A 25,683-nucleotide genomic window follows, 5' to 3' on the forward strand; every position below is an offset into this window, starting at 1 on the left:
TTTGTTAGAAGTTTTATTTTTGACTCCTCAGGCTCACGACAGCCCTGTAAGGGCCATGACTTGGTCACACAATGATATGTGGATGCTGACAGCAGACCACGGGGGATATGTGAAATACTGGCAGTCCAACATGAACAACGTCAAGATGTTCCAGGCACATAAGGAGGCGATTAGAGAGGCCAGGTTTATACACAATATACCATTTTCTGTAGTACCTATTTCCATAATTAGACTGTTCTCTAAGTGTATTCTGGGTGCAGAGATGCATGGGTTCTGTCAGATTCTGGGAAACTTCATGCACCAAGTAAACACAATATTTTCTTTTGTTTCCACATTCTCACCGTTTTGCTGGCAACTTTCTGAAATAGTATTGTCCCAGTATCTGCCTCTGCAATATGTTAGAGATGTATTTGTCTGCCGCATTTTGCACTGGTATTCTTTTCATTTATATATGGTGACGATGTGTATCAGTTATTCCTTTTTATACGGACTGTGTAAGACAATTTCATTCCAAATAAAGAATTCAGTCTTTAATAATCTAACTGAATAAAATATAAAACCTTCAGAAACAAAACACCTGCATAGTTCTCACAAAATAATAATAATAATAAAAAAAGGCTAAATAAAGTGAAGAACTGCTTGGCTTGGTGAGGCCAAGGTTTCCACTAATACTGAAGACCCACACAGATTGCCACATCCAGAAGTCTAATGTTAACATTGAATGGGTTCTTAAGCTTTGAAGCTGTAAGCAGACCATTGAAAAGATGATTGTAGGACATTTTCTTGATTCAGTGTTGATACCTCAGTTGTGCAAATGTGTATTTTATATAAAAATGGAGTTAAGTGATATTTTCAGTAAGATGTATATGAAAGATGTTTCTAAAGTAAATATGGATGAATCTTTTAGTAAGATGTGTAAAGAGAAGAAATGTTTTTTAAAGTAAACCTGAAGAGGAGCTGCAGACCCAAAATAAATCTAAAGCCGTGTTTTTTCAGATTGGGGTGCTGCCCCTTGGTGGTAAGAGGTTCACTGCCACAGAAACACTTTCTATTGAGGTCACCACTTTCCCTCTGATAAGATTCAGGATTTCTTGACAGTTTGATTTACAAGACATGCGTACATTGGATGCAGTTATTGGTTTAGTGTATCATGTCCATACACTGAATTTCTCCAACAGTAAGCCCCTTCCCGATCATAAAGATCCAGGATTTCAAGGGGATTGCTGTTGAATTAACTGAACAGAGACTCTTCCTTGGTCATTCGCTGCACCAGAATGGAAGTGGCTGCTTGTCAGTTGCTGGAGATGGTCTGACCTTAATCACGTGGCTAAATAACCTCACACTTTTCCCAGTGGCTTTCATCAAGCAATATGATAGATTTGGAAGCATCTGCCATGGTTGTAGAATTCTAACTTCATTTCACAGAGGGGAAAATCTTTCCTCTGTTCCTTTTCATATGTGTGGAACACGTTTTATGTAAGAATTTTTCAGCAACTGATCCAACTGCTAGTAGCAGTAGCATCTTCCTATTTCCCACCTTCCCTTATTTTTGCTTGTCTTGCTGCAAGGCACCTGTGGCTGAAGAGGAAATTTTCTCTTAGTGCTCTCCCCCATGCTTCTGCACAGTGTCGCTTTACCACGATCAACAGTGTGAAAGTCTAGGGCTGCAGTTGCTATTAAGTCAGTTTCGTGTTGCTGCTGGTCTCACAGAGAAGGTGCTGCTGTATACAGTCATAGGTAGGATAGTGCTAAATATAAATTCTGGATTTTCCCACTTGACTGGGGATCAAAATGCAGAATTAAATCCTAAACTAAATTCAGTGTCTTCTGATGGAAATGTCAAATGGCAGACACTATGTATGTTTAATTAGTGGCCCTTATGTTCAAATGCCTCTTTCAATGTCTAACACCTTACAATTTAATTTTGCCCTGTCTGCGAAGCATAGATATTCTGTTAAATGCTGACTTCTTTCCCCTGCTGTGTGTCTTCATGTAACAGTTTCTCACCCACGGATAATAAATTTGCTACATGCTCTGACGACGGCACTGTTAGAATCTGGGACTTTCTACGTTGCCATGAGGAGAGAATTCTTCGAGGTATGTGTGCAAATAGTACTGATTGGGATATTTCAAGAGGGGGAAAACCTTTTTGTAATTAAGTGTTCACAATACAGAAATATCAGCTTGTCTCCATTTTTCCTATGACCTCCCTACCTTAAATCCTCCAAACAGATAATACCACTTGGAAAATGGATACTTCAGTTGGCCACTGTTTCTCATATCTCCCGATGTCCAGACAGCTTTTCAGATTTACATTACCCATGTTTATCACCTGTTTAAACTCTTTTTAGATTTTGGAGTTTGGTATAAAGATGCTTTCCTAATCCTGGTACTGGCAGAAGCAGCTGTTAAAAAGGCAAATATAGTTCTAATCTTTCATCAGTGCTTAGTAACTGTGACATTTGCTCCAGAGTATACACATTATCATGCAGAATGTGCTGTTTTTCAGGGAAGTAACTTTGAAAACACTCACTTGACTCTAATTTATTCTAAGGCAAGTCAGTTACTCTTTATCTGTGTGGAACATAACTAGGTGAACAAAAAATGCTAAGTTTTGATCACACCACAGACTGCACATGTTAAATGTCTTGGCTTCTCAGTTCAGTAGTAGCATCTGTGAGAGGACACTTCTGAATCCTTTCCGGTAGATACAGTTCAGGAGCTTTCTACGTCTTTTTCTGCAACCTTGTTTAGTAGCAATAGCCTATATAAACTATTCCTTTCTTTCTGAAGATGCCACTTAATTTTCCGAGTTCATCTGCCAATGTTCATATATTGGACCAGTGCGATATAGTAGACGTAACAGGATGAAATATCGTTAAGGGCTGTATTAACGCTGCTGTCATGTCACAAGATATGAATGGGATATTGGCATGCAGACTGTCTGCAAGGAAGATGACTTTAACAAAACACTGGAACTCTTGGCCTAGGTGCCTGAACTCATTTGACATTTGCCAATGCAGAGGTTTTAAAAAACTTACATACCACACTTGGACTTGCATCATTTTACCAGAGAATATTCCCTGCTTCTCTTGGACTCTATTCTGATTTTTACTGTTATGTTATCCCTTTGAACGTCACTACTGTTGAAGCCTAGTATTTCAATATAGTCTTGCTTTCATGATTTTTCCATCAGAAACATCACTGCAGGAGTTTCTGTTCCATTCAGGAGTTGACAAACAGATTTCTAGGCCATATTGTTGGTATTATAGTTATCTCTAGAGGCACCAATCAGGTTGGCGACCATTGTGCTGTCTGCTGTACAAAAGATCAAATTCTGTACTGATGTATATTCCATGCAATCACATTAACTATTCAATTGGATTGTATAAGGGAGGAGCGATTGCATCTGTGCAGAGTTCAGTCCAGTGTGTAGGTCTTGCATTAATTTCACTACTTTTCCCTATCATCTGTGGTCTATGTTCTTCTGCATAGAGGTCTCGTAGGCCAAGGGAACAAATGACTTAAGAATTTCAGGCCGGTATATAATGATACTTGTACTGTATTTCCTTCTGTTTCATTTACTCAAAGATTGGGATTGTGTGTACATTCTAGATATAGTTTCATTTTTAAATGCACTATAAAATTGTCAGAGTGAAATCCATCATATTTATATATAGCAAAATAGTTGTATAAAGAGAATAGGGCTTGTACCGTCACTGTCTGTATAGTGTATGTACAATACACTCCTTTTTTACTGACTTTATGTGAATCAGCAGTATTGCCAGATCTTCACCACCTGACATAACAGAGCACATGGATTCTTGAGAGAACCTTTACTTTTGCTTGCGGAACAAAAAACCTTTCTAAAAGCGGTGGAAAATGCGATCTCTTAATTCAGGAGTGCAAGCTGGATTTTTCTGGTGCCCTGTGCTGTATAGCTGATTAAAGGAACTATGTGAGAGCCTGTTACATGTCCTCAGTAGAGAGCGATGTAATAGGGGCTTTCTTGCTCCAAACCTTCCTTTATCTTCTGCCCCATATTGAAGTTTTAAAGCATTATTTAGGATGATTGCCTGGAAAATTTTCAATCAAGTACAGATTTTAAAGCATACACATCCCCCTACCATGATGGTTGTCTTAAGTGAATACAAATCTTTTAAAAGTTTTCAGCAATTAAAGTTGCAGAGGGCTGTATGCAAATTAGAATCCTAAAAGGATTTAATTAAGACTAACTGATATCAATACACCTCTCATGCTTTGTCCTGTCCGGTTATGTCTGTATATACTATTTGATCAAGAATGATAGTATACTTTCTGTTCTCACACAAACCGTTCTTCAAGTCTTCTGGTTAATACTAATACCATTGAAGGTCAGCACAATTAAGGGGATGCTCTGATGTAGTTTAGGCCCAAAATTTGATTCTTAAAATATTAGACTATCCTCCAGCTTATGAATATCTGTTTATAAACAATAGAAGACTCCCAACGCTTTATTATCAGACTGTACATAAAAAATCCATTCTCTGAGACCAAATGTCAATAACAAGTTCTTCCTGCTGATTCTGCAGCAACAAGCTAATCAAACTATTTCAAAACCAGCCTGAGGATCTTGCACAATGCACAACCATGCTGCTGTAGCACATTTCTAGGTTGCTTCTAGATTAGCAGGGCCAGAGAGTACAGCAAAGTCAGACTCATCTTCTGGTATCAGATAATGATACTCTATTGACTTAATGCTTTTGCTCACTGGAGAAGTGACCAAGTTTGTTCATCTCCAGTAGGGGAGGAAATGCTTGACAATTCTAGCCAGGTTGGGAGTGGTGCTGATGGACTGACCTTCAGTTGCGGGAGGGGAGGAGAGAGAGAGATGAGGAGACGGGGTTTGAGGAATTCCAGAGAAAGATGTTGTGTCATCACTGAAGGTAGTCAAAGAACCATTATTATTTTGGTTTCATTAGAAACATGAGGGGCAATTAGCAGTTGTCAAATGGAAAAACACAAATGTAAAAGTTAGGGTGACCTCTTTGTGCCTTATTTTGCTTTAAGTTGTAAAAAGGACTGAATTAAAGAAAAAAAAGCCTGACTCAATCCTTTTAGCCTCAATTGCTCAGCTTTCATTCTTTTGATGTCATTGTCTTGCCATTTCTTCAATTACTGTAGTCTTTCAGGGCTAACAAGACTTAACTTATTTTTTAACATTCAAAACTCATTTGGTTTCTAAAAGTAGTTTCAAGCTTATATTCTAATCTACATCATAAAGAAGTAAAAAAGGACAAAAGCTCTTTTTTTGCTTTGTATGTCACTGATAAGAAATGTATCTTGAAGGAGACTTTCACGTTGGAAAGAACTTGAAATAAGAACAGTGGTACAAACAGCATTTCACCTTAGTAATAGTTGCGATGTTACAAATTTGTCAATATGAAAACATGACAAGATCAAGTAGGAAGTTAAAATAGACTGGATTGGAGTCAAGCCCTTGTTTATACATAAACAGTTTTATACAGTTTTTGATAATTATTAAGTGGGGAAAGAAAATTGTATGAAAAGTCAATAAATTAAGTCTTACATGAGAGCATTTTTTAGGCCTTTCTAAAGGCCTTTCTGTTAGGGCAGGTGAAACAAAAATAAGTCTTTGGTCTAAAGGTTTTGTTATAAGACTCACAAATCAAGGATTTGTGCTTCTAACACCTCTTTTCTCTGTGACAGCTTACATGTTCACATTTTTGTAGGAACACTTGTTCCATCTGAAATGGGTGTGGAAAAATTATATGCAATAAACTTCTGGTGGTGGTTTATTTTCTAGGAGACTAAGGTAGCTAGCCATTGACTTTATTGAGAGGTCTTGAATCCCAGGATGTTGGGCTCGAGCTAATGGGGCCAGGAAGATGTTTAAATCCCATTTGTAGTAAACATGCCATTCTAAATTACACACAGCAGTATGAACAGAAATCATAGGTTAGGATACACCATTTTTCTTAAATATACTAATTATATTATAATTGTCTACTTGAAATAGAGAGCTTTCGTATATAACACAATTGATAGTAAAATTAAAGTTCATATTAGGCCAAATTTTCTTCCTTTTTCTACCTATTGAAATCAGTGGGATTGTGCTTGTGTACTTGAGAGAGAGAGTTGGCCCGTTATATCTATTGGATAAAATACATACGGTTATTAGTTATGTAATATAACAGGAAGAAATTGTAAGTTGCAAACATTGGAAAGAGCTGAAGTCCATGTCTGTTACTAAATATGTTGGCCAGTTAAATTACTGGTCTTTGATCCAAAGAAGACTCAGAATATTCTGGGTGACTATTGCTTGGCTTTGCACTTAGGTTGCCAGAACATACCATACTATTTTAAATAATGAATACAAGCAGTAGCTTTGAGTACTTTCATCAACCGCTTATTCTAGTTCTCTTTAAGAAAGATTATACAGTTACAGGGACTTTTGAGAGAGACACCTAAAATGCAGTTGACCTAAAACCTATCAGGAATGCCCAAAGACTGCTATCCAGAATTGGATGAATTGTGCACTGGGGGATGCAGTCATTTGTTTTGAACCTAAACTTTTTATCCTTAAAGCCACAAGCAGACAAGAAAAATAAAACTTTTCCACTGGTCTAAAGCTTTCAGAGCTATAAATCATATCCAGAATGAACTAGGCAATATATTGAGCACTTTTGCCTTTGTACTATATTAAAAATTGATCCACCTTGCTGTGTTTGATTCTGGGTTGTTTTCTGCTTGGGTCTCACTACTTTTGATGTAAGTAGTCCCATAAGTGTTGGCCTGAGAAATGTATATATGCACTTCATACATACTCTGCAATTGAATTCTGATGAACCTTGTTACTAAGATAAGCTTTGGAATACAACATTCAAACAGAATAGCAATTCTCATTTCAAAGTTAGGTTTTTTTAAACTTACTTTTAATCATATTCACTACACTTAACTTCTTTTTCATATTTCACTTTTTGATAGCAGTTGCAATGCAGTACTGTAATATGTAGAAAATATCCAGCTCCTCCTAAAGTTGCAGATCTGTCAGGCACCCTTCCTAGAAGTGATGAGTCATGAAAAAGCATTGTAATAAGATGCACTTTAACAAAGATCCAAGAGGATTGTGTGTATAGCTGAAATGCAGACTTACTATGTTGTGCTGTCCTAAATTTTTTTTAAAAAAGCTTTCATAGTGTTTTATTATGCCAGGTCTTGGTGAATCTTGTATTCATATCATCATAAAATTTGCAGTAACAAATTCTTCAAATCTTCGTCTGCGTTCAGAGACTCCTGGCACACCTAACCTTTTGTGTTAATACTGTCTAATTGTCTTAGAGCAGGGGTGGCCAATCTGACCCTGAGAAGGAGCCAGAATTTACCAATGTACATTTTCCAAAGAGCCAAAATAATACGTCAGCAGTCCCCCATGAGCTCCTCACCCCTGGCTCCCAGTGCCTCCCACCCACCAGCAGCCCCACCAATCAGTGCCTTCCCTCACCTCCCGATCAGCTGTGACATGCAGGAGGCTCTGCGGGGGGGGAATGGGAGGAGCGAGGGCATAGCAGGGGAAGAGGCAGGATGGAGTGGGGGCAGGGCCTGAGCAGTGAGCACCCTCTGGCACATTGGAAAATTGGCGTCTGTAGCTCCAGCCCCGGAGTTGGTGCCTATATAAGGAGCTGCATATTAACTTCTGTAGAGCTTCATGTGGTTCTGGAGCCACAGGTTGGCCACCCCGTCTCAGAGCAAGAACTTCTGATTATCATTCTGGGTATATTTATATTTTCCCCTCCTCCCCCCCGGTGTTTATGAATAGCTGTTTGGGAGAGGTGAAGGTTCACATTCCAGGTACCATTGTCCCAGGCTAGTGATGTATTCCAAGGATTTTTGAGGTTACCTGGTTTAAAATAAGTCTTCTGAAAGCTGTCTTATGCAGAAGGCCAGTGATGTAGGGATTGATAGGGAAAGTTTAAAAGGGGATGGGTATTCTTGGATTTCTCTCCTGTATCCGTCTATGAAATAGAATGATAAATTCAATTTTTCTCCCTGCCAAGGCAAGGTATTAGCCAAAGGCTTTTTCATATAGTAACTTGGGTGATTATAAGCCACCATAGATAGTTACTTTTAAACTCTGTTCTAGTATGATTATTCAGAGTTTATAAGTCACTATGGTTTCTTCCAATTATATAAATTACTATAAGGAAATGTCTTTTACTCATATCTTTAATGCCTTTGCTTTGACTGGGGGAGAAGTTGAATTTCCGAATCGGGCATAAGAAAGTAATCTGCAAGCTCCCATTCCATACCAAAAAAAAAAAAAAAAAAAAAAATAGCACGTGTGTGTACTGGAACTCAGTGCAGTAGTGATAAAATGTAGTAATGTTTTCATATGCTCGCAAGTTTGGAAACAATAAGAGGCTGGGTCTGCTGCCCTTTTGTTGAGTAACACCTCATTCCATAAGTAGTCCTATTGAAACAACTCTGAAGAACTCAGCTTTTTCCAGTCAATATTTTCTGCTTCTGGATCTGCTTTGGGTTGTAAAATCTCTTGGAGCTTCATTCTGAGTTTTTGATCCTTTTTACAGTTTAATTTCGGAAAGACTTTTTTCATTTATGTGATTGGTTTTATTTCCCCAACAGGGCAGCAGCATTCCTTATTGGCTTTTGGAGGAAATGCAGTCTAGTACTTGGGAGGGGGTTGGGAACAATGATTCTTGAGTTTCGTTCCCAGTTCTGCACTGACTTGCTATGTAGCTTTGGACAAACCTTCTAATATCTGTGCGCTTCAGTTTACTCCTCTGTGATTCTGCTACATAATAAAAGTACTTACCTATCTTATGAGTGGTGGAAAATCCACAGCCCTGAGTTGACCTAGTTATATTGACCTAACCCCCGGTGTAGACAGTGCTGTGTCGATGGGTAGGCTTTTCCCATCAACATAGCTAATGCCTCTTGGGGAGGTGGAATATCTACACAGATGGAAACTCCTGTTGGCATAGGTAGTGTCTTCACTAAGTGCTGCAAACTGCACCGCTGTAAGTGTAGATAAGCCCTCAGTATGCCCTTTGTCCAAATTCCAAAAGACTTAATTGGTGGTTCAGCTCCTACGGTTAAATGGAAATTTTGAACAACTGGGAAGCGGAGCTGCGGCTCTGGGAAGGGGGACAGGGACAGGACTAAGGGAGCCGAGACTGGGGCCATAGCTGGAGTCCGGGCGCTGGGGCAGCAGCCAGGGCTCCAGGCACAGGCCAGCAGCTCCAGGGGCCAGGAGCGGTGCTGGGTGGCGCTCCCTCTCTATCTCCAATGGGGGATGGCTCAGGCCTCAGCTGTGCCCTCCCTGAATGTTCTTCCGTGCCCCCCCGGGTGAAGCGCACCCCACAGTTTGAGGACCTCTGCTCTAGAATGCTCTAGAATTCTTGTGCGGCTGTTTGTTTACAGCCTCAGCTGATTGTGGTACTGAGATAGGATCTTGAAGTTCTGGTGGTTTTACTGGCTTTTTTTCTATAAAAAATACATTTCCACTGTTCTTGTGACCCATCTTTGTAGCATTTTGGTTCAGAAGGTAAGCCAGAGAACATTCCTGTATTTTTAATAAAATAATCAGTCCAGCCTCGTTGAATTGCTAGCCAATACAGATATTCTGCTAATTATCACAAAAATAAGGATCAACGTAGAATCATAGGGTTAGAAGAGGACTGCAAGGATCATCTAGACTACCCATCTGCCAAGATGCAGGATTTGTTGTGTCTAAACCATCCAAGACAGATGTCTATCTGGCCTCTTTTTGAAAACCTCCAGTGAAGGAGCTTCTAAACTGAAATTATATTTTAGGGAGACTGATTTGCTTTTAAAATGATGCATTCCGACTCTTGATCATAGTTTCTCCTCTCAACACCCAATTCACCTACCGATACGGAACAAGATTCTCTTAGTTCTTAAGTGCTTTTGTTTTTATTTTTTTAATTGGTCATTTTTGTAGTAACTACTGTGTAAGCGACCACCAAAGTCTTATGTTTTCTTTCCTTTCAAAAATATTTTTATTTCTCCTTTCAGCAACACACAAAAGGGAAACCCAGTTAGGGGACTGGAATGTGGTACCCTGTATCCTATATGTAAATTCTGCTCCCAAATACCGATAGCTGTTGTGACTATTCCAGCTGAAAATCAAATTCAGCATTCCAAAAGATTTTCAGGAATGAGTTTGTTTTAAATCTTACACCTTTTGGAAGCTTTCTATATAATTCCATTTTAAAATGTCTGGAATTTCTTTGGAAGATTGATCTAGTTCGGGGGAGTCTTCTCTGGAAAATTCTATAAACATTTTTCTCTAGAATTGCTCTGTTTCTATAGGTTTCAGAGTAGCAGCCATGTTAGTCTGTATCCGCAAAAAGAATAGGAGTACTTGTGGCACCATAGAGACTAACAAATTTATTGTAGCTTAAGCTTTTGTGGGCTACAGCTCACTTCATTGGATGAACGTAGTGGGACTACATGCATCCAATGAAGTGAGCTGTAGCCCACGAAAGCTTAAGCTACAATAAATTTGTTAGTCTCTATGGTGCCACAAGTACTCCTATTCTGTTTCTGTAGACACACTTCAGATGGCTGCTATATAGATTTTCACAGGCTCCAGGATTGACAATGGTAGATTATGTAGTAAAGAAACTGAATAGCTGAAAAGCCTTCAATTCTGTCATTCTATGTATCCTAGTTATGCTGCACTATGTAAAATTTACATAGTATCTACTTAAGTTTATTTACACTTATGTATTTTTTTTGTTTTTAAACTAAAAGTATTATCCAGTTGTCATTTAAGCTATATAATGATGGGCCTGTCCAGTGTTCCAGCAGATGTTTAATGCACAACACATTGGATCTAGGATTGTCAATTCTGGTTGGATGTATTCCTGAAGGTTTCATCACGACATAAGCTTTAATTCCTGGGGAGCTGGCAACCCTAATTGGATCTGTGTACAAAAAGGCTATTACACATGTGACTTAAGTCTTATGATTGACCCTGTTTGGAAGACATGGCTATCCTTTAATAAATGTTTTGTTTTAATTATTCAGCATTAGTTTGGTAATTCATAGGAGGGAAAGTACTTTTGTTTTTAAAATTTAAATACTAAAAGACCCACAGTCTTTCAGTATGAAAACTATATGCTGTAATTGTTCTTGGGTGTGTGTGTGTGTATGTGTGTGTGTGTGTGTGTATATATATATATATATATATATATAGATATATATATATATATATATATATATATATATATATATATAAAATAATATTCACTTTTGGATCTTTAGCTCCTATGTGATACGTCCAGGCTACTTTGTAGCATAAAATATTCATAAGCAGTTTGTTCCTTTTGAGAAGTACAAGAAAACTCCAGGACACCCCTCTTCTCTCTTCCTGTCACCCTCTCCCTCCCCCCAGTAGTATAAAGATATAAAACTTGGTTGATGACATGATCCCCAATCCTATTGGGAAAAGTAGGTGAATAAATACAGCTTTTGCTATAAATTAACTATAAAAATCACATGAAGGTTATATATTTAAAGAGGGTTAGAAATGGCAAGTTAAGATTCTTATGGTAACAATAACAATTTACCCACACATATTCCTCAGAGGTGTTTGTTTAATATTTGTATATATTTCTTCAAAAATGCCAACTTTACAGGAATCCTACTTTTGGCTCTTGCGTTTCCAGAATGAGACAGGCTGGGAATTCGAGCTCTATGATTTTTATCCTTCTGACTCACTGATAACTGAGCAAATATCCATTCTCACCCCCACACCACCTCTAACTTGCTGATGAATTGGGATTGACTCAGGTCCTTCTAGAACTTTCCTTATTAGATTTTTCTTGACCTTGGTCAGCTAAAGACCTCTTTGTCGGAGGTATGCATCAGATTACCATTCATGCTCCATCTCTGCTGATTGTACTTGGTTTGAACAGAAGTGTATCCTCAGTCCCAATAAAATTTAATATTTTAAAAAAACTGTTTTGTGGTGTTTGGTTTAGTTAGCCCTGACACACTGGGACCATGGTATTTTTTTCCTGCTTTTGTTTGGACTATCAATTTGGTATTCATACGCTTCTGTGCTCAGTTGAGCCAGCTTTTGATGGGCCTAGGCACAGTGTTTGTTTAGATTTACATACATTTGATGCTTCATTTTAGCTTTGCAGGACATTCCCCTTTTGAGGTTTGCGCTAAGCTTCTCTGAGATGCTTTGAATGCTTTAGCAGTTGGAACAGTAGGAGTCTTGCTTTTCAAACTTTTAGCATTCAATATCTCATTATCTGATATATCATGAATTACTTTGTTGACTACTTGTGTCAAAGCTTTCTTCATTGCTGCAGCATTTTATTTTACATTTAAAGCTCTGTCTTTGTCTCAATAGGAAGGAAGGAAGCTCAGCAAAATCAAGAAATGCACATGTAGCATAAAGTGTCACTCATGGACAGACATAAGTGCTGCATTGTGTTCTTAGAAGAGCATCATTTTCTGAGTGAGACGCTTGTATGGGCACATCACCTAGAGCTGTTTGTTAGACAATGGCAGAAACACCTAAAGTGTCTCTTGTAAGTGTACACTTGAGCAGTCCTTGAAGATGGCCCAGAGTGCTTAGGATGTGTCCTCAAAGTGAAAGCCTAAGGTGTGAGAAAAATGGTACTTAATGTTGGCCTCAACCATCTACGTAGACCCAGCAACTCTTCGGATCCATCAGCCCCACTAACCTGGCTGCCATGAAGTGGTCAGTGATGTTCAACAGCTTGCACTTGCCTCGTGTCAGGGTTTCAATGTGTTAAGTCATGTTCCTGGTCTCCAACTTCTTGCTGAATTAAGCTACCAGAGTGCCATGTACAGGAGGTGATAAGTTAAAACCAGCAATCTTTTGATGCACTACTTCACTTCAGACAGCTTTGCATCAAAGCTTTCACACAGTCCACTAGTGCTCAGTAACAGAAAGCAAGCTGGATGACCCTAGATGGCAACAGTGTGTATTTGCATCTGTGCCTGAATCATTTCAAGTTCAACTGTCATTGCTCAAAGATACTAGTACCATCTTTGTCACTTAGGTCAGAGCTTTGGTGCTGATGGAAGAACCTCAGTGTCCCAATCTATTTCATACTTGGTGCCAGTCTTGACATTTGATGTTGGCATTGAACCTATCCATGCTTGTGGTCTCAGTGTAGTCAGTGTCAGTTACTGTGACGGCATTGACTTCTGGATCTCCCCAACCAGTGCACCTCTCAAAGCTTGTGTGGGATCAAAGGGGTTGACATTTTGATGTGCATTAGTTTCTGCATATGAATCTGGAAACTCATCAGACCAAGTTTATTTCTGCAGGAGATAAGTGACCCTGCCTTAGAGATTCTAGCCTTTTGTTCTGGTTTGTCCAAGGTTTGGCTAACACCACTGATTTTGATTTTGTCCATGTCCATGTATCTTCAAGGGACAAAGTTGACAAGTACCTGGATCATTCATTCTCTATAAATAGAGGTGCTGTGTGCTTGACCCCTTTTCTGGATGGGCTGATATAGAAGGTAGGGAAGATGCCTAACAACTCTGTTCTTTCTTGAGCAAAAAAAAAAAAAAAAAAAGATTGCATTTTGCTCAAGGACATAGGTAGTTGCATCTTCCACTGCCCAGTAAGAGTGTCTTGATTTAAGTGGCTGTGGCCAGAGGAAAGACGAGTTCTAAGCTACTGTATTGATGTTCATTTGGACAGAATTTATGCAAACGGTATTCTGTGTTGTGAATAGAGTTGGCTAGAGGATGACAATTCTGTTTTGTGACAGCTTTCAAAGTTCTGACTTTTTTCTTTTCAGTGTGAAATGAAACCAAAACCTTTCAAATGTTTTTTTTTCAAAATGGGATTGTGTCAAAATGGCTTTTGAGTTGAAAAGATCATGCTTTCAGTTTCTCTCTCTCTCTCTCTCAAAATGACTGGAGAGTCCAGAAATCTTTCTGTTGAAATCTCCCTGGATGTGTGTGTGTTTGAAACAGCATATTCTTCTTAGAGTGCTTGCACATGTCCATTCCAACTTAGGTGTGCAAGTGCTCTGAGCACAGCCATCTGAGATTTTTCCCTTAGGGCAGGTCTACAGTACGGGGGAAAATCGATATAAGATACGCAACTTCAGCTACACAAATAATGTAGCTGAAGTCGAAGTATCATATATCGAATTACTTACCGTCCTCACGGTGCGGGATTGACGTCCGCGGCTCCCCATGTTGACTCCGCTACCGCCGTTCGCGTTGGTGGAGTTACGGAGTCGACATGAGCGTGTTCGGGGATCGATATATCGCGTCTAGATGAGACGCGATATATCAATCCCCGAGAAATCGATTGCTACCCGCTGTATCGGTGGGTAGTGAAGACGTACCCTTAGTGGTATCAGGTGGCTCTGGTATCCCCTGGTGTCGCACGCTCATAGCACTGGTATGAAGGGCCCCTGCTGAGCCTCTGCTCCTCATTTCCTTCTTACTACCTGTGGCAGCTATTGGAGTGTCGTCCCCCCCCCACACACACACACACACTTTGCCTTGGCAGAGTGTGTTTGTGGTTTCCTAATTGAGAATTTTGTAAATAGTTTTATTAGTTCACATAGTGTGTTAAGTGTAGATAGTTTATAGTAACAACTATGATTTCTCTGTCAGGAAAGGGGGTCCATCTCTCCTCTATACCGGGGTTTAAACAGTGCTCTTCCAGTGCAAAGCCTATGCCAACCAGTTGTTTTAAGTGTTTGGATGAGGGGCACAGGAAAGATTGCTGCCAGATCTGTTGCAATTTCAAGCGGTAGTCACAAAAGGACCAAGCAGCAAGACTAAAAGGCCTCCTCATGGAGGCAGCACTGAGGCCCACCTTGGAGCAGAGGTCTGACTCTGCACCGAGTACATCCACATCTGTACAGAGCGCACCGCCCGCCCCTAAGCGCTTGTGGCACCACTTTTCCTTGCCTGTGTCCAGGAAGAGGCATAGAAGACATTGGAAGAAGACTAGTTTCCCAGCACCGAGGACGGTCGAGCAGGCAGATAGGAATAGTGCGATACCCATGCAGGGCTGCTCTCCCTCACTGGCACCGCAGCAGCCTCCAGTGTTACTACCAGCACCGCAAACACCCAGGGGTGAGGTGTTACTTCCCTGCCTGGTACTGAACGGAAGACTGCGGTACCATCGACCCCAGAGGCATATGCTGCTGCTAAAGAGTTGATAAGTCTGCCGGTACTGAGCCCCCCCTAAGGCACCTGAAGCAGCACTGCCTGTGCTACCTAGCAGCTCCGAACCCACCACTTTCAGGCCAACCTCAAGACCTGCTTCTAGGGGAAAGCCTCCGTTTACTACCTCACTGGAGATGTCCCCGTGGCACCGGTTCCTGACACTGGGAGGATTGGCAAGGCCGTGGTGACCTTAGTCATCTGGTTCTTCCTCGTCTTTGGGTTCAGATTCAGGGTCTGTCATCTCAAGGCATTGGCACCGTGATCACTCCCTGTACCCATCTCTGACATCGGGGGGACCAGCACCATTACAATGGCCGTTTTGGAACCGGAGGTGGGAGGTTCCCTCGGGCCATAGCAGCAGCTCGAGTTGCTCCTATTTGGCGATGTCAGAGACGAGGGCTATGCCAGGGACGCAAAAAAGACATTCCTGAGCTCAACTCTGCCGTTGACGCTGGACGCGGTACCAAATCCGCAACATGTCATGGTACTGAAGCGGGTACCAATACCTGTCAGCAGTTGCAAGCTGGCCAGGAGGAGATTCCCCTGGACTCTGGGACAGCAGCTCATGCCGCCTCCTTGTCCTCACCAGAGGACAAATTAATGCTTACAGGATCTTCTCCTCCCCAAGATGACCTGAGAGCCCATCAGGACTGACTTAAGCAGGTGGCATCTAACTTGGGTCTCCAGGCAGAGGTCGTTAGGGAACCATCTGATGGCTTTCTGGGGATTCTGACAATCACAGCCCCAGCAAGGGTCACCCTCCCCATGCAGAGCTCCATTTTGGGCCCAATAAAGAATTCTCTGACAAAACCCAGCATCCATTCCTTCCACGGCTAAGAGAACTGAGATAAAGTACTGTGTGCCAGCCAAGGGACAAGCATTTTTATATTTCCATCCCCTGCCTGGGTCTGTCGTTGTAGTGGCTGCTAATGAGGACTGTCAAGGCAACACGGGGTCAACTCCAAAGCCAAAGGAGCCAAAAAATATGGACCTTATGGGTAAGGAAGGCCTATGCTACAGGAGGACTCCAACTGCATAGCGAACCAGCAGGCATTGCTGGGTCGCTATGACTATAATGTGGGAAGAGATGACCAAGTTTAAGGATAGGCTTCCCCAGGAGAACTAGCAGGAGTTCTCGGGCCTGGTGGAGGAGGGCAAGATCATTACCAGAGCCTCCTTTCAGGCAGCCCTTGATGCCCTGGACTGAGCAGCCAGATCTATGACCACAGCAATCACTATGCGCAGGAGCTTGTGGTTGCTGGACCTCTTGCAGGAACCCTGACGCTTGCAAGTGGTGCAAGACCTACCGTTCGAAGGGCCCTCACTTTTTTTGGGGGACAAACCAAGATTAGGCTTCTCGGTGTTAAGGACACCAAAGCAACTCTGAAATCCCTGGGTTTGCAGTCTCAGCCCAGGAGACCATATAAGCCTCAGCAGTTTGTCTGTTTCTATTCTCACCAGAGATGCAACCAGAGCAGACAAAGGAATAGAAGCTCTGGGTGCTGGTCACATCCACCTTCCTCCTCCTCGGCGGGGCCCTCTCAAGTGGCCCCTCGCCATTCAGGTGCCTCAAAGCATTCATTCTGATGGGTTTGTTGAGGACAGTATACCAGTTCTGCTCTCGTGATCCAGTTACCCCTATTTTTTCCAATTCTCTTTCCCACTTCCTTGAGGCTAGGAAACAGTTAACTTCTGACCGTTGGGTCTTAAAAACAGTGGAGGTCAGATACACCGTCCAGTTCACCCTCCAGCCTCAGCAGATCCTTCTGCACTGACCATGAGTGATCCCTGTATCTGGATGTCACAATGAACATCTTCCGGAGATGGGGCTTTCCCCACATAGATCTCTTTGCCCCATGTTCCAACAGAAAGAGCCAGCAGTTCTGCTCTCTGAGGGGCCACAGGCCAGGCTCAATGACAGATGCGCTTCTGCTGAGCTGTTGCGTCTCCTGCTCTACACCTTTCCACCCATTTCGTTGGTGCACAAGGTGTTGACAAAGATCAAGCAGGACTGAGCTCGAGTCATCCTGAGAGCACCAGCGTAGCCCAGGCAAGATTAGTACACCTCACTCATTCACCTGTTTTGTGAGACCCCGATTGAGCTTCTGCTGTATGCAGACCTAATCTCGCAGGACCATGGTTGGTTGCTCCACCCGAACCTCAGCTCTCTCCATCTTATGGCATGGTATTTTCGTGGCTGAATCCCAATGAGCAGGCTTGTTCAGAACAGGTCTGGAAAATTCTCCTGTGCAGCAGGAAGGCTTCCATAAGGTCAACTTACAATGCAAAGTGGAAACATTTTTCTCTCTGGTCATGGGGTTCCACTGATGCAACCTTTGATTCAACTCATCTTGGACTACCACCTGTCTTTGAAAGAACTGGGCCTAGCCATTTCATCCATTTAGGACCACCTGACAGCTCTCTCAGTATTCCACCCTAATAATAGGTCAGTGTTCTCACATGAAATGGTAGTTCATTTCCTCAAAGGTCTGGAGAAGGCATTCCCTCAAGTGAGGGAACCACTTCCTCATGGGATTTGAACCTCGTCCTCTCAAATGTGACCGCCGTTTGAACCAATGGCAATGTGGTCATTCCTGCATCTTTCATGGAAAACAGCATTTCTGATGGCGATTACTTTGGTCAGAAGGGTTTCTAAACTCCGAGTCCTTACGGCAGAGCCAGCCTATACAGTTTTCTTTAAGGACAAGGTACAGCTTCGGGCGCACCCTAAATTCCTTCGAAAGGTTGTATTCCACTGCAACCAACCAATCTTTCGGCCAGTCTTTTACCCTAAACCTCATGCAACTAGGGAGGAGCAGCACCTACATTCCTTGGACGTCAGATGGGCTCTGGCTTTTTATATTGAAAGGACCAGACCGTTCCATAAATCACCACAGCTCTTCATAGCAATAGCGGACAGAATGAAAGGGCTTCCCATCTCTGCCCAGAGGATTTCGTCCTGGATCACTTCTTGCATATGAGCATGCTACGACTTTGCAGCCGTTCCCCCTCCGCCAGAACTTACTGCTCACTCTACAAGGTCCTAAGCCTCTTCATCGGCCTTCGTAGCGCAAGTTCCAGTGCAGGACATATGTGGAGCAGCAACCTGATCATCAGTGCACACGTTCTCCGCGCACTATCTTATCACACAGCAAGCTAGAGAAAACTTCTGCTTTGGCCAAGCATTCTACAGGCAGCTTGTCCTTGAACTTCAAGCCCACCTCTGTTATTACTGCTTGCGAGTCACCTAAGTTGGAATGGACATGTGCAAGCACTCAAAGAAGGAAAAACAGTTACCTACCTCTCGTAACTGTTCTTTGAGATATATTGCGCATGTCCATTCCAAAACCCACCCACCGGCCTCATTCTTGGAGTGGTCGGTAAGGAGAAACTGAGGAGTAGAGGCTCGACAGGGCCCCTTATACTGGCTTTATGAGTGTGCGACACCAGGGGGCACCAGAGCTGAGCCGACGGATACCCGTAGGGGGAAAAAATCTCTGATGGCTGAGCTCGGGACACTCGCGCGCCTAAGTTGGAATGGACATGTGCGACACACCTTGAAGAACAAGAGTTATGAGAGGTAGGTGTGACGGTGCTGCCCATGGGAGCCAGCTGAGGTCAATCAATTAGGATAAACTGCAAACAAAACAGGGCAGACAAACCCCAGAAGCTGGTGGTTATTCCAGTACTTAGATTTACCAAGCCAGCACAGAACAGCTTCTATAGTACCTCACTGTTTACTTAAAAGTTCAAACACCTTAAAGTGCCCAGCCTCAGGCCTCCGTCCAGACATACACGTGAGATACGATGATGATTACTGAAAATCTTATGTCATCATATAAAAGAAAAGGCTCTTCCAATCCCAAAGGATCAGCCACATACCCAGGTCCAATTATAACTTAGATCTTACCCAAAATACACGTTATAGCCAATTCTTATTAACTAAGCTACAATTTATTTAAAAAAAAAAAAGTGAATGAGTGTTGATCTTTTAACCAGTATACATACAGACTTGAATTCAGTTCTTGAGGTTCAGGTACATAGTAGAGATGAGCTTGTAGTTGCCAAAAGTCCTTTTGGAAATAGTCCAGAGGTTATAATCCAATGTCCATATTCAGGGCGACTCCAGTCAGTGACTGGGGATCTCAATCCTTATGGCTTAAGGTTTTCCCCCTCTTGAAACCCAAAGCAGATCTGAGATGAAGCAGGATCGTGTCCCAGGGTTCTTATACATTTCCAGCAGCCTTTGGGCCTGAGAAAACAATAGGCTTAACTCTCCTCCTCCCAAACATCCTGGCACTTAGCACAGGGTGATTTATCCATTAAACAGTTCAGATACAGGTTACCACAACCTTCAAAGAGATATATAAACAATAATACTATTTCACTCAAGTATCATAAATGTTAATATTCCTTTTTTGATCTTTGAATTAAAGCTATAACAATAGACAAGACTTGTTTGCTTACATTACAAGACCTGAGCAAACATGTCGCCTTCTACCTCTAACAATGCAGGCTTGCATTTAAAAGCTCTATTCATTTACATATTTTCCTAACAAGTCTCTAAAGTTCAGCCGTGGGTCAGGTCAGTCTGTGAGTTAACTAACTCTGGCCCTGTTACCTTCAATGAGATATTAGATCAGACTCATAACTTCACAGTAGGCAACTTTTTTAATAGAAAAAAGCATTTTAGTCAAAAACCCTCCAAACAGCTCTAGTTGTGAACTTCCAGGCTTCCATGAGTAAAGGTGGGGTAGAGTTGTGGAGAAAAGGAACACCATGGAAGACTCTTTTTCAGAAAATGTCAGGAGAGATGAAAGATCATGCGTCTGATCTAGGTGGCTTCTAATAGAGGGCACCCAACTGTTGCGAGCTCAATGCCCTTGACGCACATGTCTACAGGTAAACATGGGGACTGTAGTCATTTGGCTCATATTGAAGTACAGAATAAATTTATAAAAACTATAAATCAGTGGTAGCTCTGTATATAAAACTATATATCAGTGGTAGCTATCACCTGGAATACCATGTTCAGTTCTGGTGACCATATCTAAAAATAAATAAAAATAAAGCATAAAAGGATGGAATTCAGAAATAAGTGGTGGTAACAATTAAAGATATGGAAAAACTTCTGTACAAAGAATGAAAAGATTACAAGTGTTTAGTCTAGACTAGAGATAAAAAAGGGAGCACGATAAATATATACAAAGTAAGAAATAATGTAAAGGAGTTAGACTGGGTACTTCTAGTTAAATTTTTCCATAATACAAGAGGGAAGGGGACATTTAATGAAATTTTAGACAGAAAATTTAAAATTTGTAGAAATACTCATAATTTCTTTGTCCATGCGTTCCACAGTCCGTCATTGGGGTCAAGAATTCAGCAGGATTTAAAAAAAACTACCAAGTTTGGAAAGGAAATAAAACCCTGATACTTCAGTACAAGAGCCAACTTTTAATGGCAGAGGGTACGAAGAAACTTTCCTTATGTGCAGATTATTCAATAATTGTCCCCTTTGGGGGTTTCTTGCACCTTCCTCTGAAGCATCTAGTATTTACCATTGTAAGAAACAGAATACTGGACTAGATGAGTCACTGTTCTTATCTAGTTAATTCCTATATATCTGCAATACACTGGAGACAACTTTTCTATATTAACTATATCAGCTTGGGAAAAGGACCGTTGCATCACTTTGTGACCAGCATGATGAAGAGTTGTGCTCAATATACAGCTGCAATTTAAAAAAAACAATACACACAACCAAAGAAAACAAGACGTTAAAATGCATAAGGAATGGGATGGAGAATAGCACAGCAAATGCCGTTTTATATAGATCAGTGGTTTGCCCCCATGGAATACTGTATTCAGTACTGGGTCACTCCGTCTCAAAAAGGAAGTTGTAGGATTAGGTAGAAGGCGTTCTGAAACAAGTAACAAGAATTATTGGGCATAGAATAGCTCTCATTTGAAGAGAAATTGGAATTGTTCTCTTTAGAGAAGAGACAAATAAGAGGGACCATGTTAAAACTATAGAAAAGTTGGAGTCAGGGCTTCTGATCTCCCTGGTTTTGTGACACAAGAACAAGAATAAACTCGGTTCAGTTGAAGGGACAAAATAAAAACTAATGAAGATAAATTCTTTTTCCACAACACAGGACACAATTAGACAGGAACTCATTGCCATAAGATATTGCTGAAGCCAAGAACCTACAAAGGCTTTTTTAACAATTGGACATTTGTAAAAAGAATATCCAGAGTTGTTATAGTAAATAGTTGCCTATTGCATCTCTGCCTGCTTGGATCTAATAGCCAGCTTCTGGTCTTTTTCAGCTCAAGATGTATGCTTGGCAGCCCCATAGTTATCATTGCATATCTGTACAAAGCATGATTGCTTAGAGTTAGCCAATTAGTAGAAACCCATTTCCAAAGTAGGGGGTGCGAAAACTTTCCCAGATATCAAGTTTTATTCTTGTTTAGAATATCTCATTTTGCCAGTTTTTTTTTTAAATTGCTTTTTGCTGGAGGACACACCTTTTATGAGGTGGAGATACAATAATCTTGTATCTTATTTCTGGAGGCATGATCTATTTTGTGTGCGTGTATTATATATAATGTGGAATACATAATTATGTCTGAGGTTTTGTTTGCATGAGTTTGAGTTGGCTGTATGGCTCACTCATGAGTAGTAAAGCTATGAGTGAGTTAAGGGGATCATCCAGAGTGTTGATAAAACTTTACTGTCAAACAATATATTTTGTGTATATTATATGTTACAGATGGAAAAACATTTTTAAAACCAATGTTTGAGAGATTTTAAAAGTTTATTGGGGCTATTATTTAAGACTCCAGAGAGAGCCATAAAAACCTCCAAAACAGATTGTAATAGTTTTCTTCTACATTAAATTGTCACAAATATAAAGTGTAATGTCCTCTTCCTAGCTAGAAGAAAGTACTGGATTCCTGTTGGAGAGTGGGTATTCCTCCCTTATCAAGTACATAAACCTACCGTTTCTAGTCCTGTAGGACCTTATTTTGATATGTTCCTCAAACTTTTGAGGCCTGACTTATGCTTGAACGTTTTATTGTAACTGATTCAGTTAGGGGTGTGTGTGTGTGTGTGTGTGTGTGTGTGTTAAATAAAATAATTGTACAGCCCCTAGTGTAGATGCAGTTATACTGATATAGAAGTGACTTAGGTCTTCTGCCTTCCTATATGGGAATAGCTTTGTAAGTATAAAGAACCTTTATATTGATATAACTGCATCCACACTATGGCCTAGGCCAGGTCTGTGCTAGGAGTGCTCTGCTGGTATACCTATACCAGTATATTATGCTGGTAAAACATGCCTAGTGCAGTTGCAGCTTATACTGGCAAAAGTGCAGTTTTGCTGGTATAACTGTGTTTAGGGTCTTCAACATAGCTGTGTTGGCAGGTCAGAGATCATGCCTGTTCATGCCCTTAACTGACAGCTGTGCCGGCAGAAGTCTGTAGTGTAGACCTTGCTTAGTCTACACTTGAACGTTTTACTAGTATAACTATTTCAGTTAGGGGTGTGGTGGTTTTATTTTTTTAAACCAATAATTATACCGGTAAAAAGCCCTCATGTGGACACAGCTATTCCAATATAAAGGTGACTTATGACAGTATAATTATTCTGCCCGTATGGGAATAGCTGTGCTTGCATAACTGCATCTACACTAGGGGGTTATATAGCTTTAACTACATCAGCGTAGTTAGTGGTACAACTTTCTAGTGTAGACAGGGCCTTAGTCTTCAAGGGTATCCTATGTGTTCTCTTCAGTGATGAGGAAGTTACTTGTTCTGATTCTTTGTAGGTATCGTACAGGATTAATACCCATTTCCCCTACAATTTGGGGGTACGTTTTTAACTATTATTTTGAGATGCTTCTTGTATTACATATTTGGAAAATGGTAACTTTTTCCCCCTGTTTTTATAATCTGCTTTTTAAGGGAGCTTTTGCTCCCTATGTAGTTCAGGACCTGACTTGGAAAGTTCTAGAAGAAACTGAGACACTGGTGATTGGTCAGTATATGAGGGTGCCAAAGCCCTCTTGACTGCCAGTGCCTCATAATGCCAATAAACCTTAAAGCAAGAGGAGTTCTTGGCCTCTGTTGCTCTGTCAGCTTCAGACAGGAGAATTGCTATTCTATGTAGTATTTTCAAAAAAGAATGATAGATAAGTAACTTTCTTTTGTGTGTAATGGGCACATGACTTTTACACTGTGAACCCTGACTTTTGAATGCTAAGTATTTAACAGTGGGTTTTTTATTTAATTTCTGTAGCTTAAAAACCAGCTTTTGTTTTATACATTAGATCTCTTTAGTACAGTGGTTCTCAACCAGGGTTATGTGTACCCCGGGGGATACGCATAGGTCTTCTAGGGGGTATGTCAACTCATCTCATTTCCCTAATTTTACAAAAGGTTCTAGAGCCCTTCAGCAGGACTGGGATCCTGTGGGTCCCACAGGACCCACTGCCATAACAGCGGGAGAGGGATAAAAATTCAACAAACCATGTGGGAGCAGGTGGGCATGGATATTGTGGGGTGGGAGGGGAGCAGGATTTTTAAATTAGTGCCACAAACAACATGAACGCCCCAGCCAAAAGCCGTTGCTCTCCAGCTGCCCAGCTCTGAAGGCAGAGCAGAAGTAAGGATGGCAGAGTTTGGTATTGCCACCCTTCAGAGCCTGGCAGCTGAAGAGTTTTTAAGTGAGGAGAAACTTGGTATGCAAGGCAAATCAGACTGCTGAAAGGGGTACAGTAGTCTGGAAAGGTTGAAAAACACTGCTTTAGAAGACTGGAGTGGGATGGTGACATCCAAACAGGCTATAAATTAAGATGCAGCTTTTCCAAAGTTCAACTGAGAGGCGAGGAAAGGGCTGAGAAAAATGCACTGAGGGTTCAGTGTTTTAGCTGTCACCTATTCAACCCACCAAAAGTTATTGTAAATATTAAGCCTTGAGCTTCCTGATTTTTGCTAAAGTGAAAAATTCTTTAAAAGTTTAAAGCTGTCTTTATATGTTGTAAGGAGCAGTAGAAGGCTCACAGATTTGTTAAGACAGTGGCTTTCAAATGTTTTCATACCAAGACCTCTTCTGCTGAGGTAATAGAACCTCACATTTAAGAGTATGGAAAGGACATAGCCCCCTAACACTTGTTTTGTGACCTTTGTGTTAAGAACCCATGTACTAAGACATTCACAATCTTTGTCCTTCATGTTTTCCCATCAGTAGTCGTAGTCTGGGGGCTGGTCTACACTACGGGAGGAAATCGATCTAAGATACGCAACTTCAGCTATGTGAATAACGTAGCTGAAGTCGAAGTATCTTAAATGGAATTACCTACCGTCCTCACTGTGCGGGATCGATGTCCGCGGCTCCCCATGTCGACTCCGCTACCGCCGTTCGAGTTGGTGGAGTTCCGGAGTCGACAGGAGCCCATTCGGGGATCGATATATCGCGCCTAGATGAGACGTGATATATCGATCCCCGAGAAATCGATTGCTACCCGCTGATACGGCGGGTAGTGAAGACGTACCCTGGGATACCACATCATGATGATATAATGGAGACAACAATCGGCTAAAATCTTACCATGCTCTTAAATTTTTTCAATCCCCTATAGCTTTTTTTTTTTTTTTTTTTTAAACCCAGTAAGGATTGTTTTTATGCCTAGTTTAGAAGGCTTCTCTAGGTCTTTGAATTATTGGTGTACCAAAAAAAAGCTCAACATTCTGGATGTTTTTTCATTCCAGAAAACAACTGAAGGGATTTTCCTCAAACTTTCTGTAAGGGAAAAATCTGTCTTTGGGCTGAGGCCAAACAAAGGAATTTCAGTCCATGGGTGAATTTCTTAGGGAATTTGTAAGCATCTGAAAATAGGAGTTTAATTATAAAGTCCTGATCTATACTTAGCTATACTTTTTTTTCATAGTATAAGCTGTTTTTCCTTCCGTAAATGACAAAGTAAGTCTTTATAAGAGATCTCCACAATTGGAGACTAAAAGGTTCCCCAGGTATGTTCTTCACTTATGAAGACATATATATTGACATGTAATAATGAGTCCTGATAAACAGAGAGCAAGTCTTCTCCTCCGAACTAGTGAAACAGAAGTTTTCTAAGTCATTAGATACCTCCAAAACTACATGCATACTGGGGAACTAAAAAAAGCCCACAAAGAGTTGTCATTCTTGCTTCCCCTCATGCATTATCCCGCAGATACACTAGAATGTGTAGAAGCCCTTACCAAATTTTAAATGGTCTGTTTCCAAAAGTTGATATTGCTGTGAGAACCTTAACATTTGAATTTTCTGACCTTTGTGTTTAAGTGTACTACCCCTGCACTAACATTAACTGTTAAAAGCATTAACGTCACTGTTCCTTTAACTTTGTTCTTGCATTTTGTTTTAGGAGCAAAGAAATGCG

At 41.0% G+C, this 25,683-nt stretch overlaps 1 protein-coding gene across 9 annotated transcripts in view; it reads left to right on the forward strand.

The window, feature by feature from the left end:
* The window catches only part of WDR33 (WD repeat domain 33), a 110,684-nt gene that overhangs the window by 44,073 nt on the left and 40,928 nt on the right, over positions 1-25,683 (forward strand). For 8 of the 9 annotated variants that reach the window (XM_039489663.1, XM_039489664.1, XM_039489662.1 and 5 more), the window contains 2 exons: positions 32-183; positions 2,000-2,097. In XM_039489663.1, coding sequence (XP_039345597.1) covers positions 32-183; positions 2,000-2,097 — 250 coding nt within the window. Of the gene's footprint in view, positions 1-31; positions 184-1,999; positions 2,098-2,793; positions 3,080-25,683 lie in introns of those variants that run through there. The other variant, XM_039489666.1, reaches the window with a different exon arrangement.

This window comes from Mauremys reevesii, linkage group 9, assembly GCF_016161935.1.
Source record: "Mauremys reevesii isolate NIE-2019 linkage group 9, ASM1616193v1, whole genome shotgun sequence".
NCBI lineage: Eukaryota > Metazoa > Chordata > Testudines > Geoemydidae > Mauremys > Mauremys reevesii.